The sequence below is a fragment of the Dicentrarchus labrax genome, unplaced genomic scaffold (assembly GCF_905237075.1).
Source record: "Dicentrarchus labrax unplaced genomic scaffold, dlabrax2021, whole genome shotgun sequence".
Lineage (NCBI taxonomy): Eukaryota > Metazoa > Chordata > Actinopteri > Moronidae > Dicentrarchus > Dicentrarchus labrax.
In genome coordinates this window covers 11,042,357-11,068,187 of record NW_026136702.1, presented here as the reverse complement: position 1 = coordinate 11,068,187, position 25,831 = coordinate 11,042,357, and the positions used below count along the sequence as shown (strand labels likewise).

Here is a 25,831-nt window from a genome sequence, read left to right as displayed (position 1 = left end):
TTTTGACCTCAACGTATTGCTTATTATAATAGAGAGATTTAGATTTACTACCTTTGTTGGGGGTTTCACTTTTTACTTTCCCCGGAGTGAGAGGAGTCAGTCCGAGCTTCTTTTCCTGTTTCTCTGCTTGAGCCTTCAGACGAGCCTCTTGCCTTATCTTACGGGCGGATTTTACTGGCTCAGCCAGTAGACGCACCTGACACATACAAAAAATAAATCATTTAAAACACTGCATTATAATTTTATTCCTATGTCTGCAATAAATGTCTTAAACCCCTGATGTTACAGTTAGAAAGAAGAAAGAAAAACAATATAATAAATCGCAAAACTGCTTTTCTATTTACTCACCTCTCTGGGAAAGGAGGACAGAACTTGAAGAGCACCACTTCGAATCTTGGCCCACTGGCCCTCCACCTGACCAAACTCATCCCTTTCAGAGATCCTGTAAAGTGGCAGAACATGGAGCTGTTCATCCTCTGGTATGTTGCGCACAGCACGGTTATCTTCCTTGGTTAAAGTGCAAACCTGAGAAAGGACACAGACAAAAGGCAAGTTGTTCAACAAAACAGTGGACTATATGTAATCCATACATCAAGGGACTGAGCCAAAACTAGAACTAATGACCTTTGAAGTAGGTCAGGGGTGCATAAATATAGACACACAATATAGGAGTAGATAACATGGTGTCACGTATAGCTTGCTTACCACAGTGCTGCCATTATTCATGTTGTGAGTATCCTTGTGAGCATGGGCACAGAAATCCACACAGGCTGTGACCCCAGAAAAAGGACGTCCCTCCCTCCTGCCCAGCCGGCAGTCATTCCCTGCCTCCTCATTTTCCACCTATGGGAGGCAAAAGGACAAGCCATGAGAAGAGTTTCATTTGTGGTGAAGACGGTAAGTGCTCTCCAATCTACAGGAAAGGTTGTTCCAGAGTCTGGGTGCGTATGAACTAAATGAAGCTTCACCCAACAATTAATGTGAGAGTCAGTAGAAGGCAGAGATCTGGAGCATAAACTGTGAGGAGGTCTTTGAGAACAAAGAGAAGAAACTTAAAGGGAAACAGAGGAATTCTATTAATACTAACAAAGAGAGCTACGTGTGGCAGCTGTTTAATATGTCGTACCTGGTTTTGGAAGGCCTCAGGAGCCAGTCTTTTATAGAGTGGTGCAAGGTCAGTGGCGAGGTTCTGAAGGTTGCTCTCTATCTTCTCCTCCTAAAAGTAAAGAGGGAATAACAGGTGATTTAAAAAAAATCAGTCTGTTGTTTATAGCGTTCTGCCTACAGTCATGATTGTCATATCCAACAAAAGCCACTAGGAGGCAAATGTTTGGTAAAGATTTGATCAACCAAGTCTGCCCTTATTGCAGACAAAATGCAGAAGAAGCAGCAGAACTGATACAACAGCATGCCAATCATACACATAATATCTTCTCACATCCCTATAACAGATGGAGAAACAAATAGGATAGATTGTAATTGATGATTTCCTCTAGGATTTGTGGTAGTTGACCACTCCCTCACCTCCTCCCGGTAGTCTCCAAGCAGGCGAAACTTGCGGGGCACTTTGCTGCGGGCAAACTTACAGCCATTGAAGTACATACTCCAGGAGCAGCCAAAGGAAAATGAAGCTCCACAGGTGTCCGGGTCCAAGCCTTGGCATGCACACGTACGACTGCGGAGATGGAGTGGTGGGAGGAAGATGAAGAAACAATCGTTGGAAAGAAGTAGACTCATATCAAAATAAAGGAAGTGATACTCACTCTTCATTGAGGGCACAGCGACGGCTGGTGGGGGAGCCGTATTGAAAGAGGGACTGCGTGAGTTCCTGGTAGAGATTATCCGCCACAGGCCGAGGGATTCCCTCCCATGCCAGAATAAGGATCACCAATACGGCAGTGTCACAGTAGTGCCCTGGTCTCTGGCGGACCAAACACAGCAGCTTCTCCTCTTCACTGTCACGCCGAATCACCTGTCAGATGACAGCGAGTGTGCACAAACAGCTTATAACAGATGAACAACAGCAAACACAAATACAGCAAGACTAGTATATTTTTTATCACAAAATCACAGATTCCTACTGACTTATCTGTTCGAAGCACTGTGATTGACCAATAACATTTTGAAATGGTCAATATTTACATGTAAGCTATGACATGATGTTTAGGGATTAAATTGGAAATAATTATATTTAGGATATGGTTACATGGTTAGTGGTAGCTAAGGGTTTGCTGTGGTTTTGGTAAGTGTAAAACTCTGGGAGTGATTTCTGTCTCTGCCCCTAAATATATAATGGTAGGATCTACAAGAACGCTTCAACAAACAGGAGACATATTCAGGACATTTAGAATAGTACCATGAATGCGAACAGCAGCCACATACCCATTTAGCTATTGGACACCCTTGGGAGCTCTTTCCTTCCTTCCCAGTGTAAACAACAACTTCCACTCTTACTGCATTTCCTTTGGTACCATACCTGTGACAAACACAACATACATATGAGAAACATTTCACTGAACACTTCTTAGACCACATTACATTGCTACCAACACGTGAGGCAACTGACAATACAGAAATCCTTCCGCACGAACAAATCAAACATTTGTGCCTGCAAGCAAAAGAAATCCTCTACTATTAATACTCTTATCAGTTAATAATAAGAATAAATACTGAAATATTTTTGATTCTTAAGTACATTTCCATTGAAAAACAGTTTTTAGTTAAGCATGGCTGTCAGATGCACTGTGATGGAAGTTGTTTTAAACTGGCTGTCATCTTGGTCTACGGGCCCCTCGTCTCAGCTCTAGGGGTTTCCTGTTTCAACATGTTGTGTGTGCTGTGTGTACATGCGTGTAGCTGAGACAGAGGGTGAACGTGTTGAGCTAGCTCAGCAATGTTTCCTTTTAATGACAGACTGTTTGGCTGTGACCCCACCCCATTCCACCAAGCCTGTGGCTGACTGGGCGGCACTCAGGATGTTTGGTAGTAAACACACCCACGTATACTCAATGTGTAAACAGAGTGGTAGTAGTTGCTCTACCTGTTCTCCATTAACTCTCTCACTGCAGCAACATTAGGTCCTGCCCCAAGGTGAGTATAGTAAGGACCTTCCTCCTTTTCAATGATTTGGTCTGTGGAAAAAAAAAAAAGATCTATTAGATATCAAAGAAACTTTACTGAGTGTAGAACTGTCCTTCAGTTAGCACAACAACTTCAAATAAACACTGACGCTCAGTTTGTCATTCCTGAAAAGGGAGTCACACTAATGTAAATGTGGTATACATAGGAAATGTAGCTGGATCTCAGTTTTGAGGCCAGCATCCAGGATGTCCACATTTCAAGGCCAAATACATTATATCAAGGGTCATCAAGACTCCACAAAGAATCCCAAAGCCTCCTCCAAATATGGCAGAGAAATGCGGCCTCCTTTTGCTTGAACTGGCCCCTGAATTAGGGCACAGCTAGTGTGTGTGTGTGTGTTTGCATGAGAGAGAGAGAGAGAGAGAGAGAGAGAGAGAGAGAGAGAGAGAGAGAGAGAGAGAGAGAGAGAAACAGAAAAACAAGAATGAGTTTGAGGTCAAAGAAAATCAGTGTTACTCGAAAGCAAACTTTCAAGGGACAAGACACTTTAGTCACAAAGTGGAATATATCAAATGTGATACCAATGAACACATCAAAGACTTGTCTTCTACTGAAAAATCTTGGGTAATAACGACTCACCCATGCATTGACAGGATGGAAGATCAGCCAGTTTTTTGGAAGGAGTATTGAGCAAGTTCTTGGTAGGGGTATCCAGAAAACTTATAGGAGACTGCAGAAAGCTGTTGACGCTGTTCTTGGATGGAGTTGACTCTGCAGAGTGGCCCAGATCCCCATCAGTAGCCGTGGACAGGACAGTGACAGGTCCTGACCTCTCCAGCTTGTAGTAGCCCTGCTGGCTTGGAGGAGGGGACTGCCGAGCTCCTGAAAAGCCATTAGCTAGACCATAGTGCCCAGTGGTGTGGCTGAGGAAAGCGGTATTGGCTGGGCTGGTGTTAGGATCAGCACCGTGCTGCAGCCCACCACAGGGCTGTGCTACCTGAGATATCAAATGCCTTTCACCCTCCTGCCCTGGTCCTGCAGCATGTCCATTGCATGGATTGTGTTGGTGGAGTGGACCATTTGAAATAGACCATAACTGGTTTTCTTGACCACGAATGTGGTTGATCCTTGTGAGAGTGCTATAATTCTGCGGCCCTAAGAGGGCTGTATTCTGTGCATTACTGTGATGAATGAGTTGCCTCCTTTCCTCCTGAGCTTCAGCCAAGTATCTCTTCAGGTCAATTTGAGCCTGAGGCAGAAACAGGTTTCTCTTGTGGTGAAGGCCTGATTTCCCTTGTGGGAGAGTCTTCTTGCCTCTGCTCCTGTGGTGCGTCTCTCCATTTGGCAAACGTTTTGAGAGGGGGGTCCTGCAGTTGATTCCCTCAGGTCCATCACTCTTCTTCTTCCTGGGCTTGGAAGGTGTAGCTTTTGTTTTTTTTATGATGGGCTTTTTCTGACTGGGGGGTAGCTGGGAGTTGTAGTTGTACATGATGGCTGACACAGGTGTTCCTTTTGGAGGGTTGTTCTCTGACTGCTGGTTGTGTCTGGACTGGATGATGAAGGCCAGGTCTGCCAGCTGAGCTGCCACCTCCTCCTCATCTCTGTTTCTCCTCACTTTACCGACAACCCTCTCTGTGTCCTCCCCAAACAACTGCTCGTGATCTTTACTGAACTTCATGTCACTGGGATTTTTATAGCTGCATTCTGATTTGGTGACATGAGAACCAAAGCCCTGCTCTGCCCTCCTGCAGGGTGCTTTATCACGATCTGAACTGGCCTCCAAGAGGTCCTGCAGAGACACCTTTGTGTTGTAGCTCGACCCCTGGGAACACTGGATGACATTCCCTTGTCTGGCCACAGGAGGGCGTATGACTGACGTCTGGTGTAGTGGTGAGCTGATGACCGAGACTTTGTTGTAGGGGATACTTGCTGGTTTGGCTTCTTGCAGGGTTGTATTTGTATTCGAGGTTGAAAATGGGGTAGCAGTGGAAATGGGATGTTCACACATACTTTCAGCTTTAATGGACCCTGGGGTGCTTTGAGGTATAGCTGCCAGTTGAGTCAAAGCCTCAATAGCAATAGCCTGATCAAAACTGAGATTTCTCTTCTCTGCCAAAGACTGCACGCTTGGGAGCAAGACACTTGGAGGAGTTTCACTTTTGATAGACTGGGGAGTCCTTTGCAGGCTAACAGGAGTGCTTTTCTGACACAAGTCATTCTTCAAGTCTTCAGGCTCTTTCTTGACGAAGAGTAAATCTGGTGGTTCTGTTTTGATGGAACAAAGAATGGAAGAACGTGAGCTGAAAAGTTTCTCCTCCAGTCCTTTCCTCTCTGTGACAGAAAGACATACCACGGCCGCCAGCGTGGACAGTGGGTCTTCGCAGACCTCATCTTCATCACTCAGCTGTGTGGTGGCTTGTTCAGTTATCCACATCCATGGCTCCTCCAGTTTGATCTTCTTTAGTGGAACTAACATGTCATCTGGAGGAGTCTTGGGCCCATTCAGAGAGCAGTCCTCAGGGATTGCAGCTATTATAGTCCTTTGAGGCTCTGATGCAATCGTAGTCCTTTTATATGCAGACTTCAGATCAGAGTGTGACCCAGTGGTCATATTAGCACCATTAGGTTTTGTCAGGTTCTCAGCAGAACCATTCTGAAAAGTCCCAGAAGAGCATACAAGTGCAATGCTGGTCAGCTCCAGCCCGGGCTCTCTTTTAACAAGTGCTGGCTGTCCGGCTTGGTCTGAGGCCAGGTTGTGGCTGAGCAAGTTGTTGATGAGGGGGGATTGTGTATGAGGTATGTGGCCTTCCTCCCCTTCATCCTCCTCTGCTGCCGTGTGGGTGTCATCCATCTGTGCCTTGCCTTTGCCATTTACCGACCCACTTTCTGGAACCACCTGAGACACAGAGACAGAGAGAGACAACAGAAAGAGAAAGGTGACTCAACAAGCTCTGGCAGTATACAGTGATTCAGCTTGTTTTAACAGTCACGGCACACAGTACAACAGATTGCCTCCCAGCATGACATGAGCATCTGCTGTAGCCACGAAGGCTGTGGAAAATATTATGGCATGTGAAAACAAAGAATCTGCTTTCTATAAATCTTGCCGAAACTGATCTCTAAACAGAGCTAATAAAAAAGTTGAACTGTGTCCGTTTACAGTCGAGGCTTCACACAGGACTACATTCCTGCCTGAGCTGTTGAGTGTTCAGAGCCACAGACCCACAGATAGCCGAGCACCAATGAGCAAACATTTGGAGTCACGCACAATTCTTGATTACGTCACTGCCGGTGGGTCACTGAGGGCTTGTGTGCATGTGCATGTGTTTGTGCTGGGTTTGTAGGTGTGTTCCCGGGCATGCATGCATGAGTATGCAAGCACGTGTGATTATTAACACAGCAGCTCTGGCATGCCTGCACATTATTTAGTGAGTGATTAACCTGCTCAGGGTCCTATCCAGACTCAGTGCATCTACAGCACTGCTTGACCCTTCAGCTAAGGTGAATTCTGACTGCCAGCAGAGCTAAAAACCATCCAAAGGTCCAAATTATTGACATATTGATTGCCCCCAAAAGCCATGTGGAATACACAATAACATAGACTGTCTTGAGTGCAGACAACCATAGCCATGACTCTATAAGCTGGAAAAAAATCTAATGATTTGGTGAGAAATACAACTGGAGGAACTCTGAGGACAGTCTTTTTGCTTTTCTGCACTGCAGTTGCCAGAAAATTGTAGTTTAGTATTGTTCACAGAAAACAGAAACATATAGTAGTATTAGAAACTAAAAGGGCACTAAAGCAAAACCCATTCTGATAAAAATCTATCTTATATACAGAATTTCCTGCAACTGAATATGTAAAAGCCTTTTTTATTTTTCATCATCTTGAGTGAGCATATATCAACGGATGTCAAGTCAAGCTGCTTCTTATTTTAGGATTTAACCCTGCATTACATTTAGAACTAAAGCCCTCAGCAGTGGAAGACTGATTAAAAATGTTGCAGCGTGACAAAGATAAAAAAAAAAAACACTGCATCATGTGCCAAGACTCAACTGACAAAAGGATCTTAAACTCGTTTGCAAGAGCTAGGGGATATGTGTGCATTACTGTGAGCTGTGTGTACTCTATGTTTATGTGTGTGTTTGTGTTAGTGTGTGTATGTGAGAGAGGTATCCCATTTTCCCTCTAAGGAACTAGCGCCACTGCAATGTAGCTGGAGATCTTCTTCTTTATCACTGTTTACCTGGCAAAAACACCAATTAAACTCCATCGCTGCCACTGATTTAATGCATTTTAAAGAAGGAGATGTGCACTCTGACAGATCAAGAGTAGCAGCAACAGTACTTCAATATAAACCAGACTCCTAGAAACCCACAGACCAAACAAAAAACACTTGCGTTTATAAGTTACATGTGCTCTGTTTAACTTTGTTCTGTCAATTTCCATTAGACATGAACTAGGTCACACTGATATACTACTACTATACTATTTTTTACTCCATTTAACTACATAAAGTACTATATTATATATGGAAATGGGTGGCACTTTTCACAAAACAAAACAATTCTCGAGGTCATATTGCTGCTAAACATCAACCCAAAGCTGGAGCTGGGGTTGGTCCATTTAAAAGGTTTTGAGAAATCCTGGATGAAATGGTAACAGTGCATTTGACTTTCAAGCGTGCAGAGTGAAAAAAAGAGTTGAACCTTGTGACATCCTGCATGTGATGGCCACTGAGGAAAGGCATGAACTGTCATTCATGAGGAAGAAGGCATTGAAAAATAAGAGATTAAGCAGTGCGCCGGAGCTAAAAGCTAAACTTAAGTTGGGAAACAAAAGGTGTTGAAGGCAGCGCTGAGGTCTAAGAGGATTAATACTGAGCAGCCTTCTGCATTGGGTGATTAAAGACGGTTGTTGGTTACCTTAAAGAGATCTGTTACTGTGCTGTGTGAAGCCAGAGAGACAAATGTTAACAAGAACAGTTACTGACATACAATATATTCATTTTGGGGCTAAAGTATGAAGGCTGTGTTTAATGAGACATTTAATGTTCTTTCTTACATGTGATGTTATCACAAATCTGTAGCATTCAACACAGTCCAGGAGCTTACTTTGAGACGAAGTACTCAGAATGTTTTTTTTTTTTGCTATACCGACTGACTCTCAACCTAGACTGTATTTCTGATAAGGTGATTTGACACCCAAAAAGGTGCTGTGTGAATTCATATAGTGTTTGGTTATAAATCTACAAAAAAAGGCACAATTTTGTAGCAAAGGAAACAGAGTTAAAAACAATATGTGTTCAAGCTGTTAAGAAAATCAGTCAACATCAGTGGAAAAAGTTTGTTATCTTCCTCTTCTGTAATGATTTTCTTCCACTCTCATTGCTGAAATTCCATAAGACATGCAGCTCTAAATAGAAGCCCTCGCTCTTAGACTATGTGGCACTGGTGGACCTGGTGTTCACCGCTGAGATATCAGAAAATGTTTGTCATATTTAACTCTATTGTAGCTGTGCTGGAAATATTTTAACATGGAACCGCCTTGTGTATGTTCCTGTTCAGTTATCCACAGGAATGCAAGGCACACTGGAAAAAGCTATTTATTAAAACAATGCTAACAAAGTGTTCAGAGGCTGAACTGTCCAGTGAGCTGTTCATGATGAATAAAATGTTGAGATCAGACATGATTAGTATGGTAGAGCCAATTTATGTGGTATTCTGGATCCCTCTCTTATCCTCTTTCTCTCCAGTCCACTGCATGGCTTTCAGGACTGTTCCTTACTACTACTAACATGCTGCTGATGCAACAGATAGCTGGAGCTCAGGCTGAGGCAATACCAAAGCTGCCAATGCAACAGGGTTAGATACGAGCTCCGAGCAGCGTGTGGAAATGGGCCACCGTGATGTTCAAATGAGAGAGTGGGAAGAAGAGTGGGAAAGATGGGGAGCAGGGGGGGAGAGGGAGAGGGAAAGGCAGTGTGTCTATCACAATAAACTGCTTTCAATGACAAAGCAGCACTGGCTGGCTTCCAGCACTGCACCAGACACACGCGTGTCTCTATGCATTGTGTATGCGTGTGCATCCATTTGCGCATCCAAGTATTCAGAAACTAAAGCTGACATCAAAGTAGAGCCCCTGTTTTTAATTATGTTACATTTAACATTTAAAACCTAATGCAGGATGTAAATGCAGAGTCATGTGCTCTCATTTAGTCACTGGGTCTCTGGAGAGAGCTGTGTCTGTGATGTGTTAGGGCTGTGTCTTTGTGTGCCTCAGGGTGTCTGAAGTGTCACTCACAGGGCACTGTACTGTTTTAAATGCAAACACAGTCTTCTTCTTTTTTTGTTAGACAAACACACACCCAACTGCTACAGTTGTCAAAGCTTTAACAATCAACAAAACATGTGCTGGAGTAGCTACGGGTGAGGGCTTTACACAAACACACGCTCAGAGACCTACCCTAGCAACAAAAGTGTGACTGCTACTTGAATCCTAACAACCCCCTCACTCTCTAATGGGTCTCCAAGGAAGTTTTGAAGGTGCGTGTATCTATTCTTAACTCAACGCAGACATACAAACACACTCACATACATATAAACATGTTCATACACACCTGAATTCAAACACATCAACTGAACTGTGAGGGCTGAGAAATAAAACAGTGTTAGGACCTCACACTTTTACAATGAAAAAGCGTACTTCCTTCCTGGCTGAGAGCGTAAGTGGTGGTTTATGTGTGTTTCTACAAACATGTGAGAATTTCCTTCATTCATTGAGAGAGCGTTTCCTGTGTACGCTCAATGTCATGTAGTTAACATACAAAACGCACTACATAAAAAGAAAACCAGTGGCAAAGAAGCCCTTATATGTTGCAATAAACTCAATAAACTTGAAAGAACTGCCTCCTGGTACACCAGTTCACATCAGAGCTTAATCAACTATAAAATTATACAGATTAAGACATTAGTAACAGAGGGACCTTTTCTACAAACCACACAATAATAACACCATTACTACTGCAGCCAAACAAGTAAAGCCTGCCAAATTACAAGTTACGACCCAAGGCTTACAAGCACTCCACTTCTTCAGAAAACAGCAGGTGCAGAAATATGGCTGTCCAAACCAGTACAAGAAAGAGAACGGCAACCAAAGGGGCTCTTCATACAGTACAACGGCTAAAAAAGACATGCACCGGGGAGAGAGAAGAGGGGTGTCTGTTACTGTGGAAACTGACCTCTTTATTGCTGAGTTTGTTGTCACATCCTTTAAACACACCTGTAAAAGACAAGCCAAACACTCACACACAGAAGCCCAGGTCCTGAGTGATTCATGAACAATAACAACACCAGCTTCCAAATAAAGCGCTCCAATCAGCTAAATCCAGGGTGGCAGAGAGAGAGAGAGAGAGAGAGAGAGAGAGACAACGGAGGATAACCTCTAGATGAGCTCCACTGTAGCTGACCCATCTGCAGCGAGACAATAGACCCCAGGGTGAACACTCCGGCTGCCTTTACCTTGTCTGTCCTCGGAGGAAGCCCCTCCGGTTTAGGCAGCATATCCCTAAAAGGTACTGGTGGCCATCTTGCTTTGCCTTCCTTCAGCTGCAAAAGAAAACACTGGCTACAGTAGCCGTGCGCAGGGCAAGCTCCTGGGTGTCATGACTAGGGCGACTGTGAGCCGCTGTAGCAAAGTGCTGCTACAGCAGACGCGCACACACTCACCGCATACACACAGACGTATAGGCACACACACACACACACGGGATGCCTTTTGCAGACGCAGACAGAGCCTCATCAGCCAATGGCGTGAGGACCTTAGCGGCTTGTAAATTATCTTCCATGCCTAGACTCTCCTAAACAAAGGATCCCCTATGTGAGCCTTTTACTCCAGCCCTACACACATGGATTGGAGGCAAACTGTGGAACAGATATTGTTGGATCTGGACCACAGAAAAACAACTTCCTCACTGCTGAGATAGTAACCCTTCACACCCCTGCTGAAACGATTAGGCCATTAAGTGATTAAAAATTAAACCGAAAATCGATACACATTGATTTATTTAAACTTTTTATTTGGAGGATAAATTGATAAACTGAAGGTTATTTGATTAATTACTTATCAAATCAAAATATTTACCCTTCTTTGTATCAACCTAAATTGCATGGTTGTTTGGATGAAACTAACAAGACTTTGTGACTAGATTCTGATGGCCATTCTTTAGCATTTTCTGACATTTTATAGATAAAATAATTGATCCGATCTTATTACTGATAACGCAACACTGGTAACTGTTAATTTAACTCACACTTATGGCTGAAGGGTGATCAATTTGACTCCTTTAGCCACAAAAAAAAAAGCTGGGCTATGAAAATATATGGGAATCCAAATGCTGATAAAATGCTCATGATCAAAATACTTCTTTTCAGCAGAAGACAACATCACATGACAATGACACTGGCAAGTTTGCAGATAGGAGAATGTGCTTGTGCGTATGCCTCCCTCCCATATTGAACTACTCCCCCAAAGTTTTAAGGCATGTGATCTGTTATATTATATATAAATGGTATAAATGCTTCAGTCTGTCCCATCAGACACAGTATAGAAGCATGTTATATCATCCCTTTTAAAGGATAACAAACAGTGGCATACGCGTGGCGGTATAATTTTCTGCAGCACCACTAATGCCCACATGATTTAAAAACGTTGTGGAGGACTGTGATGGGAGCAAGAAATAAGATGTTCACAACATCCACACTGTTCTTTCTCTCACTGTCTCAAGCCTTTTTTTTCTTTCTAAACAATTCCCTGAGGAAAAGCTGCGGTTAGACAAAAAAAAAGGAGACAGAAAGCAAAAAACAAAGAGAGAAAAATGTTATGAGAGAGTAAAGAACTCCCCCCTTTTAAAGGCAACCATGTGGCCAGGACGTTGAGGTCACACCAGGACACGGAAACATGAAGGCAGGCCGAGCAAGTGTCGGTAACACTCTAGTAACCAACCTCAGCCGTGTGTTTGATTGTGGAAGCAGGGAGTGTGCAGCTTAATCCAGACACAACAATATATATATATATATATATATATATATATATATATATATATATATATATATGAGTGTGGTGTCCAGCTTACATGTAAAGGATTAATAAAGCAAATGCACAAGCATGTCATTGTGGAAGATTAAGTCGTTATAAACAGCAATAAGCCTCAATATCTCTAAAGGAATTTATAAACATGTTACACCCAGTAGGCCTGAATTACAGCCAATATGGCACATGATCAAATGTGGTTTATAAAAGGGATAGGTTGAGTCATCAGTTCAGTGAAAGCCAATGAGAAATACTCTATGTACACCTGTGACAACACTGACACACGTCAGAGCTCATTTATCAACATGTACATTTTCTGACCATAATATCGTTTAACTATGCTGTTTCAAACACTATGGTGAAAATGAAAACTATACTTAAGATTTGCATTCTTAGTCCCATGGTTGCAAGGCTGTTTTTATCACAACACACAGTTCAACAGTCAGTCAGTTAGTCTGTTAGACGCTTAGAACTTATCACAGTAAAACTCCTGTGTGTTGTGGCTTTATGCATAAGTGTAGCCTCATGGCAAACAGTTTTTAAAAAAAACAGTGCCAGACAGTACATATCTTTAAGCATTTATCTATGGTGGTGGCTGCTGGGTGCAATTGTTTTTCTTAGTTCTCTTATTTTTTACAATAGACAACTTCAAACATCCTGTTCAGATTTCACATCCTTTAAGGAGGTTGGCTGGTAATTTAGAACACCATCTATAAATACACGAACAACAAGTCATTTTTCAACATAAGTCATTTTACCCCAACAGTAATAATCACAAGTTTCCTAACACACTGTAAAACAAACACAGATGTAGACTAAACACATGCAATATACACAAGGCATGTGTGTGGTGTGCTGGAGCAAACTTTATCCCCACAAAATAATATTTTTTCAGCACTGTCAGTAACAGAAAACCTCAGTCCACATTGCAACAACATATTCTCTGCTGTTTTAGCACATTTTAGCTATTTTATTCACAATGTGCATAAGTGCCTACAGCTTTAGAATATCATAATATTATATTGCCTAACCATGTGGCCATACGGTAGCTTTTCAATGTTTGATCCGGAAATAAACTAGTATGAATATCTGCAAAATGAATTAATGTGTATGCACCTGTGAGCATTTTACTGTCATTTACACCTGCCAAAATATGCATATTTCAGTAATTCACTCCTGTTGTGACTCAAGAACACCCTTACCTGGATGGATGAGATTTTATGTCTGAGCTCACCTCTGAATGGGAAGATCACAACTAGTCTAGCAGGTTTGACACATATAGTAAAGTCCACAAACTAAACAGGTGACACAAACCTAACAATAAAACAAGCCTGTGTAAGCTACACGCCTACCAATTGCTGCCATTTAACGATCAACTGACATGTGCTGCTGCAGCTCTTATGCAGTTACCGTGTTATAGGATATAATAGTATTGACTTAACACTACTGACACAAACTATTCAATTGAACAGCTAGGTGACATTAAATGATCCATAGAGACTAGGACTTCACTCCCCTATGATATGGTATGTAAAGAAAACAGAAACAATTTGCCCTCTGGTTTTAACATTAGATTAAACACAAAGCTCTTACTGGCTTGTGTAACCTTTGCTTCTTTGATATCAAGACATAATTTATAAAAACATACACCTTTTAGTACATCTCTCTGTAAAATATGGAGTTTAAAATTAAGCATGAACTGTGCTGCTTGTACCGTGTTTCTCAACCTTCAATACAGTCGTCCTCCTGCAGCCACTCCATGCGTTCATCCGAAAATACTCCACAACTACTAACAATATTCCACCGCACCCTTCATTTTCAGCTCTTTAAGTATCCCATATGTTTTTTCCCATTAACGAGCTGCCCAGCTCTCGTTAGGAACAAGTAGTCTGGACATTAATCACCCTAAGCTGCAGTACACAAGCATGCAAGTGAGGTAAAGAAAGTCGTTCACCACAGTCATAAACTGTCTCTGACACATCTGGAGGCTGACCCAATGGAGATTGGCCCAGTGATGGAGCCGTGCCAAACGCCATTGTTGCCAATAGTTGTCATTACTGCCATTACCTCTGACGCTAATGTAAACTTGTCTCTCATTTGCATGGAACAGCTACACGTTTGATGAAGGGCAGTATTTTTCTCTTTTCTTCAGTTGTGACTTTCTACCTATCATGTTCAGCAGTAATGTGGATACTAGCCAGTGTCAGATGATGAAAGAGCAAGATGTATTATCCAGTGCAGACATGTGTGTGTAGGAGGTTATTGGAGGTGCTGAAGTGAGTGGTAACAATCATGGGAAAATGGGAAAAAACAACTTCATGTTTGGATCTCTTCCCGTGCTGCACATCCAGTCACACACAACCTCTCATACAAATCACACAGACCCAAATACATCTTTATATGCAAACACCTAGCATTAGCATTTTGCATCCTGTAAAGCCAGGCCGAGGCAGTAGAAAACCTGATTTCCCTTAAAGGGAACCAGGAAACCAGAATGTCTGTGTTACCTGAGAGGAGGCAGCAGTGTGGTTCACATTCAGCGGACCTGAGAGGCTGCTGGCATATCACACTAATCACTTTTCCAAAAGATCTTCTGTAGACTCAAAACTCACAAAAGTCTACACAAGGTCATACACACACAAATACAACTGCATGTTCCTGTATGGATGGCTTGTGACTCATGTGGCAGGCTATTTTAAGGAGACAATGGGTTCACATTCAAAATTCCATTTCAGCGAGTTATGTAACATACTACAATCCCACTAGTAGAAGGAAATGTGCACCATTCAAAGCCACACCCTAAACCCACATGGACTCAATTTAAGGGCTGACAGTGGTTGGTCAGCATGAAGGGATAGCAACCAACTCCAGCTCTAACACCTCCAGGAGAGCCGGGATGAACTTTAAAACCTTTATGCATCAAAGAAATGTCCTCTTTAATCGTGTGCCAGCTTTGTGTGTTCAAGTATTTCCTATGCATCTGTACCTGCTGCTTTTGGTTAGCAGGTTGACTCTTATCTTAGTTCTGTAGTGTTGAGTTTTGGAGCTGCTATGTCTAAATATGTAAATAAACGTTTCACCTTGGGAAGGATAGAGAGGAAGGTGAGCGGGTCCATCGGTTTGTGTAAACACTGACACACATGCATACGCACACTGACCCAAATACACACACAAACACTATGCAGGCAGAGCAGCATGGGGGCCCCAGATCCTCTCACAATGAGGCTTACTTAAGTTTGTGAGAGTACAACATGCTGAGCAGGCATGTTGGCAATATGACTGCACGTGTGTATGCATGCACTTTCACTCACACACACACACAGATACGTGTGCAGACAGATGCATGCAAACCCCAGTGGTGCATTAAAGACTGACTGCATATACTGTACAGTAACAGCCAGAGCTGGGAGGATAATAAATGATGAACAAAGGGAATAAATGGTAAAGGCAAAAAAATAAACAAGCATATGAATTCATTACATTCATTTCAACTCAGTGGATGGCATTCTCTAGAGGTAATGGCACAATGGAACAAGAAGATGAGAGTTTTGATCCTCCTCAGGTGTATAAGCTATATTCTAAATTAGTCAGGTCAGGTTGATGCATGAATAAGCTCTGGTTTCTCCAGACGGAGGCCATTGTGTGCCCTTGGTAGGATTTGAGTGGCATTTCTTTTGGGGGGCAAAGTGAGGATTTCTTTTCACCCAGAGAAACCAAGTGGCACGACTTCAAAGCTTATCCAGGGACTTAGAGCCTTACAACAGTCAGGACAAGGCTCAAACTCACAGATGCAAAGAACTCAGGAGGGTTCATGAGTGGAACGTTAAGAGGTATCAAAGTTTAACTCTACAAATATGTTGATGAATTATAACTATTATAGGTACTAAAACACATACAAACTGCTATGTGTTTAACTCTTTGTATTGTTGTTGATAAAAAAAAAAAATTTGCATTAAAGCAAACAGATAACATCTGACTGGAGTCCCCTGTCATTAAATCGCTGTCTCTGGTTGGATATAAACCTTCAACCTGGCACAGCCTGGGCCATACATCTGCTCTGATGTATAGTGGGATCTGGCCAAATAACTGAACCCCAAATCAAATAAAACAGACATTTCCCCTCGTCTACAGAGCCTTTTTCTGGGCCACTACCCAAGCCCTGCAGCTATTACAGATAACTACCTCACAGGGTTGTTTTAAATTTAATTGGCTTGGACCAGGTTAACAGAAAATACAAAGCAGCCCTAATCAGAGGCAAGCTCATGTAATAAAATGTGTGTCTGTGCAGAGGAGGAGAAGTCTGAGGAGTGAGAGTAGGCTAAAACACAACGCACTCTTGGTCATAATGAGTTGGCTCTGTTAAAATGTTGGCAATGTCTCTGACATTTCACGAAACCTTCCTCACTACCTCGGCCCCCTTCTGTCCCACACATTTATGTAATGCGGAGGAGAGAAAAAAAGTGAGTGTGGAAAACAGTGTGGATGTGCATGTGTCCTTCAGCTCATTGCCGAAGTACCCACACACATGTGGGGGCACCTTTACTCAGTGGAGATGACTTATTTTTCAATGACATAATCTAGGGTGACAGACCAAACTTTATCAGCTCAGAATTCATTATTTACTTAAATTGATTGCCTATTTACTACAAATCATGGACACTGTACACTGCTGCTGATCATTTTCTACAAGGTTTTTTTATCCTCCAGGCAGCCAGTTGTTCCACAAAGAGACTTTGAGATAGATACTGCCTCACAGTGAACATCATCTCTATTTCAATAATGGTAGACGTTGCAGCATGTTATTACTATGTGGTAACGGAGACCAGGGCAGATTCAAAAATTTGTAATTGGATACATTTGATTTTTGTAGTTTTTGAGTTCAGTCCAAAGTGTCTACATACATGAAAGGTCCATGTAGGACCACGAGTCATGGGACAAAAAGGGAAAATGTTCAAAATAATGTGTTTGTGCAGTTTACCATACTTCACAGGCAGCAAGGGTAGCAAAGTGTTTTTGGTTCATATTGTTTTTCCTTGTACAGGAATATCAAATGAATGTTTTTGGTTTAGTGTAACACATAGTATATTATTACCCTGTGTATTATTTTCAGCAACACTGCTTTTGTCCAACAACCAATGAACTGAATTAAAGATGTGAAATCTGTGTATAATCAAATTATTGCACAGTGCCAAAACATACATTGATAGTTTTAACTGTGTTAAAAATATAAAAAATGGTGCATTATGAGTATGCTAACAGAATATAGCTCATATTACTTCTGTCTCAATAATAAAACAAAGCTTACTTAGTACTCACAAAGTAATATGCTGACATATTTATATTTATTAGTAACATAAAACGTGTCATTACCTCACTGAATGGGTTGATTTACAGAGATAAGGCAGTACCCCTGTTATTTGGCCATGTTTAAGGTGTTCATCCCTTGCAGACACCTCTAGCTTTCTGCTGACCCACTATGAGCAGGACAACCTGCGTAGTTTAACCTAATTACCTGGATGTAGGTTACCGAGTTCAAAGCCTTAAACCCATAATAGTGCGTGTCTGCCGGTTATCTCCACTAATCCTCATTACGACCCTGAGAATACTCCAACAGACAACCGTGGCAGGTCAAAGGTCAGCACCAGACAATGAGATCGCCATAGCAACCGGCTGTGCTGAAGACCTCTCATGCAGTGTGTGTGAGAGGGGGAGAAGGGGAGAAGAGGAGCGGAGACCTGACTGGAGCGTCTGCTGGGACAAATCACTCTCATTTTACATTAAGATGGTTCCATCTGAGAACAATGGGAGTGTTTTGCTCCCTGGTGGCCTAAAGTACAAGCTGTAAAAAAAATAATCTTCTTCAAACACATACACATGTATGTATGAACATGCCCATTTGACACAAACATATAAGTAAGAATCATCCATATGCACACAGACACACACAGCTTTGAATATCTGCTACAAAGCAAACAGGCACTGCTGGGTGCTGCAGGCTGCCTGTCCTCCCCACCACAGCGCTGTCTGAGGGATCGGCAAGTGTTGTCCTGATACACGTGTTAACTCAGCAGGGAAACTCCTCTGGCGAATGCATTGCAGCGCAAAAAGGACCAGTGGAAGTAGTGCAGGAGATAAATTAGTTTGCAGGAAGAGATGGGCAGAACTGGCTAGCTGACTGGACGCATGCAGGCTACTATTTGTAAAAAGTATAGTGTCCACCTGCAGCAGTATTGTACTGACCTGAATCCTTCCTTTGCTGTGTAATTGTGGTGCAGGTGCACCTCAAACGTACCCATGGATTTGATAAATACAGTGACAGAAGGAGAAACCAGCACTCACAGATAATAGTTAACAATACTGTCTTTTACATTTGTCTAAGGCAAGTCACGCATACTCTACCACATTATACGCCAAAACAGTTGCAAGCTTTTAACATTTAAGTTGAAGTAATTTGTGCTTTTCTCACCAGCAAATGTAGACAAGTGCAGATAGTTTACAAGTAAATTAGAGGTATAAATAAAAATGTTTGTTTAGAAGTTTAGAACCTGGGTCACAAAGATACAGTGTCTGGGACAGTAGAGAAATGTATCATTACTAATGAAATCATTACGTTTATGTGTCATGGAATACATTTTAATTGTTGTTAATTGTTTAATTGTCGTGTTCAAATTAGAAAAATGTGAGGCGGCATCGGCATGAGCTCTACGCTATTTTGGTAGCACGCTTACACACACAAAATCAATCATAGAGAGACAGTGTTGCCAATCTGGTTTCCTGCTAGATTTAGCGACTCTTAGCGACCTTATTTCTAAAAAGCAACTACTGAAAAATGTAGCAACTTATTCAGACTATCAGGGAAAAGGCAAGAAATATATTCAAATATATTATATTGTAATTCATTCCCATGTAAGCTGCTCAGAGTAATCGCAGTCCATGGCTCTTCTGCCAACAGCACCGGGGTCTCTCCCTCTCTTGCGCCGTACGCAGACAGTCAGTAGGCGTGGCGTGAGGCACATTTGGCCTTTTCTACCGCTCTTTCTCTCCGGATCTCTGGATTAGGATGTTCCTTAAGCTTGTATGTAAATAGTTCATTTCAGCTTGTTGATATTTAAATAGTTTGTTTGATTTTCTCTCTCCCTTTGTGGATTTTTTATTTCCTTTTTTAGTTCAAATATACAATGTCCCTGTGGTCAGTTTGTGATTATTTTGCTAACTAATAATAATATTCAATATTCAAAGTGTGTCTATGTAAGATCCATCACCGTAAACCAATCAGAGACAGGTATGCTTTTGCACTGCAGTTTGTAGTGAGGCGTTTTTTTATCTAAAAATACACAAGAAACAGGAACTCAAATGACTAAAAGTATAATGAAAATTGGCCAAAAACATAAAGTCATTTCAGTATTCATTCAGAGTGAGCCAATGAGTTAGGAAACAAAGCTTGTAAACTATATTCATTATGTTCAATTTGGGACAATGGTTGGTAAATTGGAGACAACTGAAAGTAGAATTCCAGACAATTGAAGGTGAAATTGGGACAGTTGTGGAACACTGAGGAAAAAAAAATATTTTGAGCCCTGGGCAACTCTTCACACAATGGGTCACTTCCTATTTGTTCAAATGCTGATGATGGTTGTGTGTTATGATGTATTTGTTTGTACTATTTTGCTGATATGTGAATGTTAAAAACATTATCTGTGAGTGCAGACATGTACATTGTTAGTCCATAAAAAAGTGAGTCAGTTATGCAGCCTACAGCTCCAAACATGTCAGGACTGTTTCAGTCAAATTCACTCAACAAGTACGGGAGCTTTTGCACTGTATGAACTATAGTATTTTGTTTTTGGTGTGTATGTGTTAGCGTGTGTGTGTGTCTGGGGCCAGGTCCCTGCCTTATCCTCACTGCCCAATACAAGGCGAGGCCACGAGGGGGCTATCAAGCCTGAGTGAAACCGGACATTTTTAGGAAAAGGAAAGCTCCCCTCTCACTCTCATTCTTATAAACACACAAAACATGGAAGCTCACAGGTTTCCTCTTTTAGACAGTTTGTAGTGTTTTTGTATTTTGTCTTCATATACGTATAACCCAGTCTGTGTTGAGTTTTGTGTGTAGTTTTGCAATTATGTTATCTAAAACCAAACCCCAGCCACACCAACCATAGTAACTCAACATGGTAAAACCAGGAAAAGAATCTACATGCCACTGCATGAACTTGTCTGGCCTTTTTTTTCACGATCTTAAGGACTTAAGACACATTTGTTGAAAGGGTGTGTGAGCTTGATCAGCAAGTTATGTTATCATATTACTCACACTACTCACACAGTACACATAAAGTTCAACTGCATACACTCACAGCGTGGTTTCTATAGTTATACATTTATAAACAAGACAAGAGGTTACCTTGCTCCACCTGTTCTGCATCTAGAATTAAGTTAAGGATGGATTTGGGGATTTAACCTACAGCTCATCATGATGATAGCTGTCCAGACAGTGTTAGCCTGCAGCACCTGGTGGAGGCTCCACCCATGTAATCTCACAGAATCAAACTAAAACCTGTTCTCAAACCACAAACACAGATATTGCTGTATATACGAGTAGACCAGTGTGATGTCAGTTAAGAGAAATGGAGAAACAACAACTGGCTCTGTTGTAAATGAGTGGATCTGCACATCTGTCATTTACCTTCAGTGTCACTCTGTCTGCTGTCTTACAGCACCATGCATGCACCACACAAACACATATACTATATAACATCAAAAGTTAACCACATATACTGTAAATTGGGTGTGTACGATATTGTAAAAAAGGAATTATTTTGACAGATGCTACGATATGATCCACGATTAGTGGGAAGGATGTGTAAAATGTTTATTTGACTCCGCAACACCCACGCTGACCCACATTTCAGGGTATCCCAAATAATGTATTTGTAAATCTCTGCCTGGCCTAAACTTAACTTCCCCCTCCCCTCTTATATGCGGAAATAGTGCACAAAGGTCGTCACTACTGATACTACAGGTGTTATATAATCAGCCCTAATCAGCTATTGCCACTGCTATGACTCTGGGGGCTCTGCCCTTGCATGCATGCACGCTTGCACACACTAGACCACAGAGCCACATGGACCCTCACTGACACTCACAGTTGCTCACACAGAGCCCTCCCCCAGCCACATGGACACCATTGAACTATGTACATGGTTATGTAGCTCTTGTAGCCAGCTGCCGTAAGGAACTCTTATTCCCACCTGCCAAAATGGATAAGAAGAGGTCTACTAGCCTTCTGTCCCTATATGAGTATGTTAAAGGCTGTTAAGCACGCAAGTATGAGAAAACAGTTGCCTTCTTTCACATGCTGCATACACAGAGCAACATTATAATGGGTAGAATAAAGTCGTGTTTCTGGACACACGTGGTTGGAAACATGGTTGATAAGATAGGCCAGACTTAACCTTACACTATGCCAGAAACCAAAACAATGAAGAGACTCAAAATCTCGGTAGAGCTGCAGTGTCTGGTGACAATTCTCAGCTTTCACGGTATACGTAATGCTGTAAATAATGCAGCTTTAAAGACGATTACAGAAACACAAAAGTAAACAGACACTAAAGCCCACAATAACGGTTTTCTTTTGGCCGCTTGGGGGCGGCGGGAACACGTTAGGCACACAACATTGGTGCATCATCACCTTTAATGATGACACACGAACCTGTTAGCAAACAGTTGCTTATATAAACATCCAGCAGTTACAGAGCAACATTATCATTCATTTGGAGTAATGCTCCTCTCCACCTGATGATTGTAAGTCCAATATTTACTCTCTTAGCTTTGTATTTGGTCTCTAATTACAGAGGGATATATGAGGCTCTTTAGCTGCTAAATGCTCCGCTGTGTTCACTAGTTAGTTGCTAATTGTGTCTGTCGAGGGGAGCTGCAGATTCAGGTGATCATTTTCTGTATGTGCATCACTATGAGTGACCCCTTTTACATAGCCATATTATCATTTGACAAAAAAAATTCCAATTATAACCCCTTTAAAAACTGACAGGAAAACTGAAAAAGTCCCCTGTCAACGGGTGCTCTGGTTGTTTATTGTGTTACTGGTTTCTCTCTCCTAAAATATGCATTCACAATGCCATTCAGTGCCACTGTGCAAAAACATCCGGCTCAAATTGGCTTTAATTACATACCCATACCCATCCGCACACACAAGCATGCACATACACACAGTCACCATGTGCAGCTCATAAAATAGCTTATTCTCTTGCTTGCACAATAGAGGGCACAATCACACACAAACACACACACACACACACACAAAAACAGACACATACTCCAACCACGTGCTAAGCTGTTGCTGGTCATGTGACAGCGCCTTCCACTCTACCACACGGCATCATCAACACTCAAGTCGTGTATGCATTCACACCTGATACTCTATACACGCACACGCGCACACACAAGCACTTCCCCTTTTATCGCTAAACCAATTCCCTAACATTCAACAGGAAACACCGTGAAGTTAAGTGTGCAGAGTCTGTTGAAACCAACCACAAAAAAACATGAATCACAACGTGAAAGCGAAACTTTCTGTTTCAACTGTTTGGCTCATGCAACTCTCGATTATTGTTGCTGGGAAACCTCAGAGATCAAAGGCAATACTGTCAGATGGTTACAACCACTCTTTTTTCAGGCGCTTCAGATCAGCTGTTTTTGGACGCAAAAAGAAGCTACAGTAAATTCCCACTCAAAACATTGTCTAATTTTACCTCCTTGAGGGAATGAACTGAAGACCTGACTGCAATAAAAACACTGTCATGTGTGGCTATTAAATGTAATTTAAATGCATGCAGTGTAATTTAAGCCTCACCTGTGCAGCAGAGAGAGCGAGGGGAGACGAAGCTCTTCTTCTTAGTTCTACACACTTCCTCAGCTTACAAATCTGGTGGCCTGTTCTGCGGTTGAGGCAACAACTGCACTGGCCACAGCTGATCTTCCTCAGGCATGGCTCGCACGTCCCACACCTGCTACGCTTCTTCCTCTCTTTCTTCTGTTGTTTCCGAGTGGTCCAGGAGGTCAAGAAGGCCGCCTCCGGCCCCCAGGATCCAGGTAGAATAGAGGGGCTGGGCTCTCCATATCCTGCCTCGGATTCAGTATCAAAAGAAAAAGAGGAGCGAGTGCTTTCTGAGCTGCAGGAGAAGGTGGAGCTACTGTCGAGAGATGGAGTCAAGATCTTTGGCACTGAGTCCGGCTCTGGCACTGCGACCACAACACTGGCCTCACTGAGGTTTGGTTCACTCTCAGCTGTAACAACATCTACGCTCAACTGAGGACTTACCGACAATGACAGCGAAGATGTCTCTTTCTGGCTGCAGCGCTCTAATGGCTCTTGATTGGATTCACTATCTTTGGTCTGGGTCTCCGCTGGTGTGCAAGCTTGTCTATCTCCCTGAGGAGAGGGAATCTCTGGGCTTAGCAGTTGGTGGGGTTCCCCCTGGCTTGAATCCCTCAAGATCCTATGTTTGAGGGAGTCACTACGGATAATAACAGGTGTATTTCTTTTCACTAGAACAGTATGCAACATCAGGGCAGTTTCAGCAACAGCTGAGGACCCTGGGAATTGAGGTTTAGCACCATGAATAGTAGGTTGCATGTCTGTCTTACCCTGGCTCAGAACCTCTAGCTCAAGTGACTCTGAGGTGGAGGGGGCTTTGGTGGGATTTGAGGTAGCTGTAGCTGCTGAGACAGGTAACCCACTTACAGGTGATTCTGACTGTGCTGTCAGTCCAATGTTAGAGTGAAGTGGATCTGGAGGTTGAGGGGCTGGAGGGCTGGGGTGGGAGTCAGCAGGATTGATGGACACATCATTCTCCTTTTCAATTCTTCCTCCCTCTTCTTGCTCACAATTACCCAGCCGCTCACCAGTCTCCTCCATCTCTTCCACGGTCTCATTTTGCCTCTCAACTGCTTTCTCTGCCTCCAAACTCTCTCCTCTCTCATGATTTATCTCCTCTTTTACCTCAGTGACAACTATCACTCTTTCATCGGCCCTGTTTTCTTTCGAGTCCAACATGTTACCTTCCTCTTGTTGGACAGCACACACATCATCTTCCTCCCCATTACTGGTAAGTTGATCAAGCTTATTTCCAAAGACAGATGAACTGTCATTTCCCTCGCTCCCACCCTGCACACCTGCTGACCCAATACTCGTTAGCGCAAAGGGCTCAGAGGGACTATCTTCACTTCTGTCACAGCAGACTTTTAACTGTTCATCAACATCATCACACACAGAGGCCCCAATCACACACCCCGGGTCGTCTGCGCTGTTATGGCTGACAGTCTTTTTGTCTTGTTGGGTTATAGTACTGTCACAGCTGCCCTGCACACAGTCTTCCAGTGTGTCGTTACACGGCGGTGAATCTGCTTTAAGCGGGCTGCCCTGTTTAGCGTTGGTGACTCCTAGACCCTGATCTTTGATGCTCACAGGAACTTCAAAATCAGTTTTTAGAGAAACTGGAGGGATTTCTTCGGCATCACAGGTGTCCAGTTTCTCATCCTCCTCATCAGGAGTTGAATCGTTGATGCTGGTGCTTGGTGACGGCTGTTTTCTTGTGTTTATTTTCTGTGATGCTGCTCCTCTCCCTGCTCTCCCCCTGCTGTTCCTCCCTCCTCTGCTAGGTTTAGGAAGCTGGCAGGGAGTAACAGTAACCCCTGTGCCCCGCAGGGACTTCCTTCGCCCTAGGGGGTCTTGTAATTCACCACAGTGGTCAGGCAGATTGCTCGTCTGCCTAAGCCTTGCAGATCCTGTTACATTCAGGGCATGATTAACTGTGCCAAGGGACCTCCCAGGACCCTGACCAGTAGGCCCGCTAACCCCTCTTCCATGGGGGCTTCGGCCTGACTGTGCCTGGGCCTTGGCTGTTGACCTTTTGCCTGCAGGTGTTTTCTGGGGCCTCTCTGTGGCTCTTCCTCTGGGTTTATTTGAGTTGCAGGTTTGCCTCTTGGTGCTGATCACTTTCTGGACATTTTTCCTCTGAGCAGGTGTCTGTCTCCTGGCGGATTTGGTAGTAGCGGGCATGGCTGAGGGTGTGGAGGGGAGGATTTTTGGCAGCCAGCATGGGAGCCAGGTGAATGTTTATCCTTTGCTGAGCACACAATTTTTTTTTTTTTTTCGTCTCACACTCTCTTCCGTGTTTTATACTTGAATTGCAAATTATGATGCTGTCGTTATTGTGTAATTGCAGGGCATGACCTATAAAGACAGAGTAAACAGGGGAAAAAAATCTAAATACAGATACTCTCAAAACAACACAGTCTAAAACATCAGGTACAATTTGATTTGACAATAGCTGTGGAGCTAAAGCTATAAAAAAAAAAAAATGTTTTTGTCTGTTGGAAATGACACTTTTGCCCCGCCTGAAATATCCTCTCGGACAAGTAAGTGCTGCAAGGTTGAGAAAATTAAATGCACATACACATAAGATCATTACTCAGTTCAGAGGAACTAAACAGAAACAAATACCATAGCTGCCTGTGTGGCTATTACAGCTGTAACAGTTTAAAGGGCAGGCATGTTGAGGAGTGGGCTCTGGCCGGAGGTCGGATCCTGTTTTTGTCTTTCTGACTGGCGGAAGAGAGGGTTATTACCGTGTAAAAACG

At 42.7% G+C, this 25,831-nt stretch overlaps 1 protein-coding gene across 5 annotated transcripts in view; it reads right to left on the bottom strand.

The window, feature by feature from the left end:
* Positions 1–25,831, bottom strand: part of tet1 (tet methylcytosine dioxygenase 1) — a 30,147-nt gene that overhangs the window by 3,428 nt on the left and 888 nt on the right. For 2 of the 5 annotated variants that reach the window (XM_051376995.1, XM_051376974.1), the window contains exons 2-11: positions 23,043–25,424; positions 3,721–5,977; positions 3,041–3,131; positions 2,383–2,476; positions 1,764–1,972; positions 1,525–1,675; positions 1,127–1,216; positions 706–843; positions 349–525; positions 52–196 (exon numbers count right to left, since the gene is read on the bottom strand). In XM_051376995.1, coding sequence (XP_051232955.1) covers positions 52–196; positions 349–525; positions 706–843; positions 1,127–1,216; positions 1,525–1,675; positions 1,764–1,972; positions 2,383–2,476; positions 3,041–3,131; positions 3,721–5,977; positions 23,043–25,250 — 5,560 coding nt within the window. In that variant the 5' untranslated portion in view covers positions 25,251–25,424. Of the gene's footprint in view, positions 1–51; positions 197–348; positions 526–705; positions 844–1,126; positions 1,217–1,524; positions 1,676–1,763; positions 1,973–2,382; positions 2,477–3,040; positions 3,132–3,720; positions 5,978–10,322; positions 10,364–10,523; positions 10,994–23,042; positions 25,425–25,694; positions 25,826–25,831 lie in introns of those variants that run through there. The other 3 variants (XM_051376984.1, XM_051377007.1, XM_051377018.1) reach the window with 3 other exon arrangements.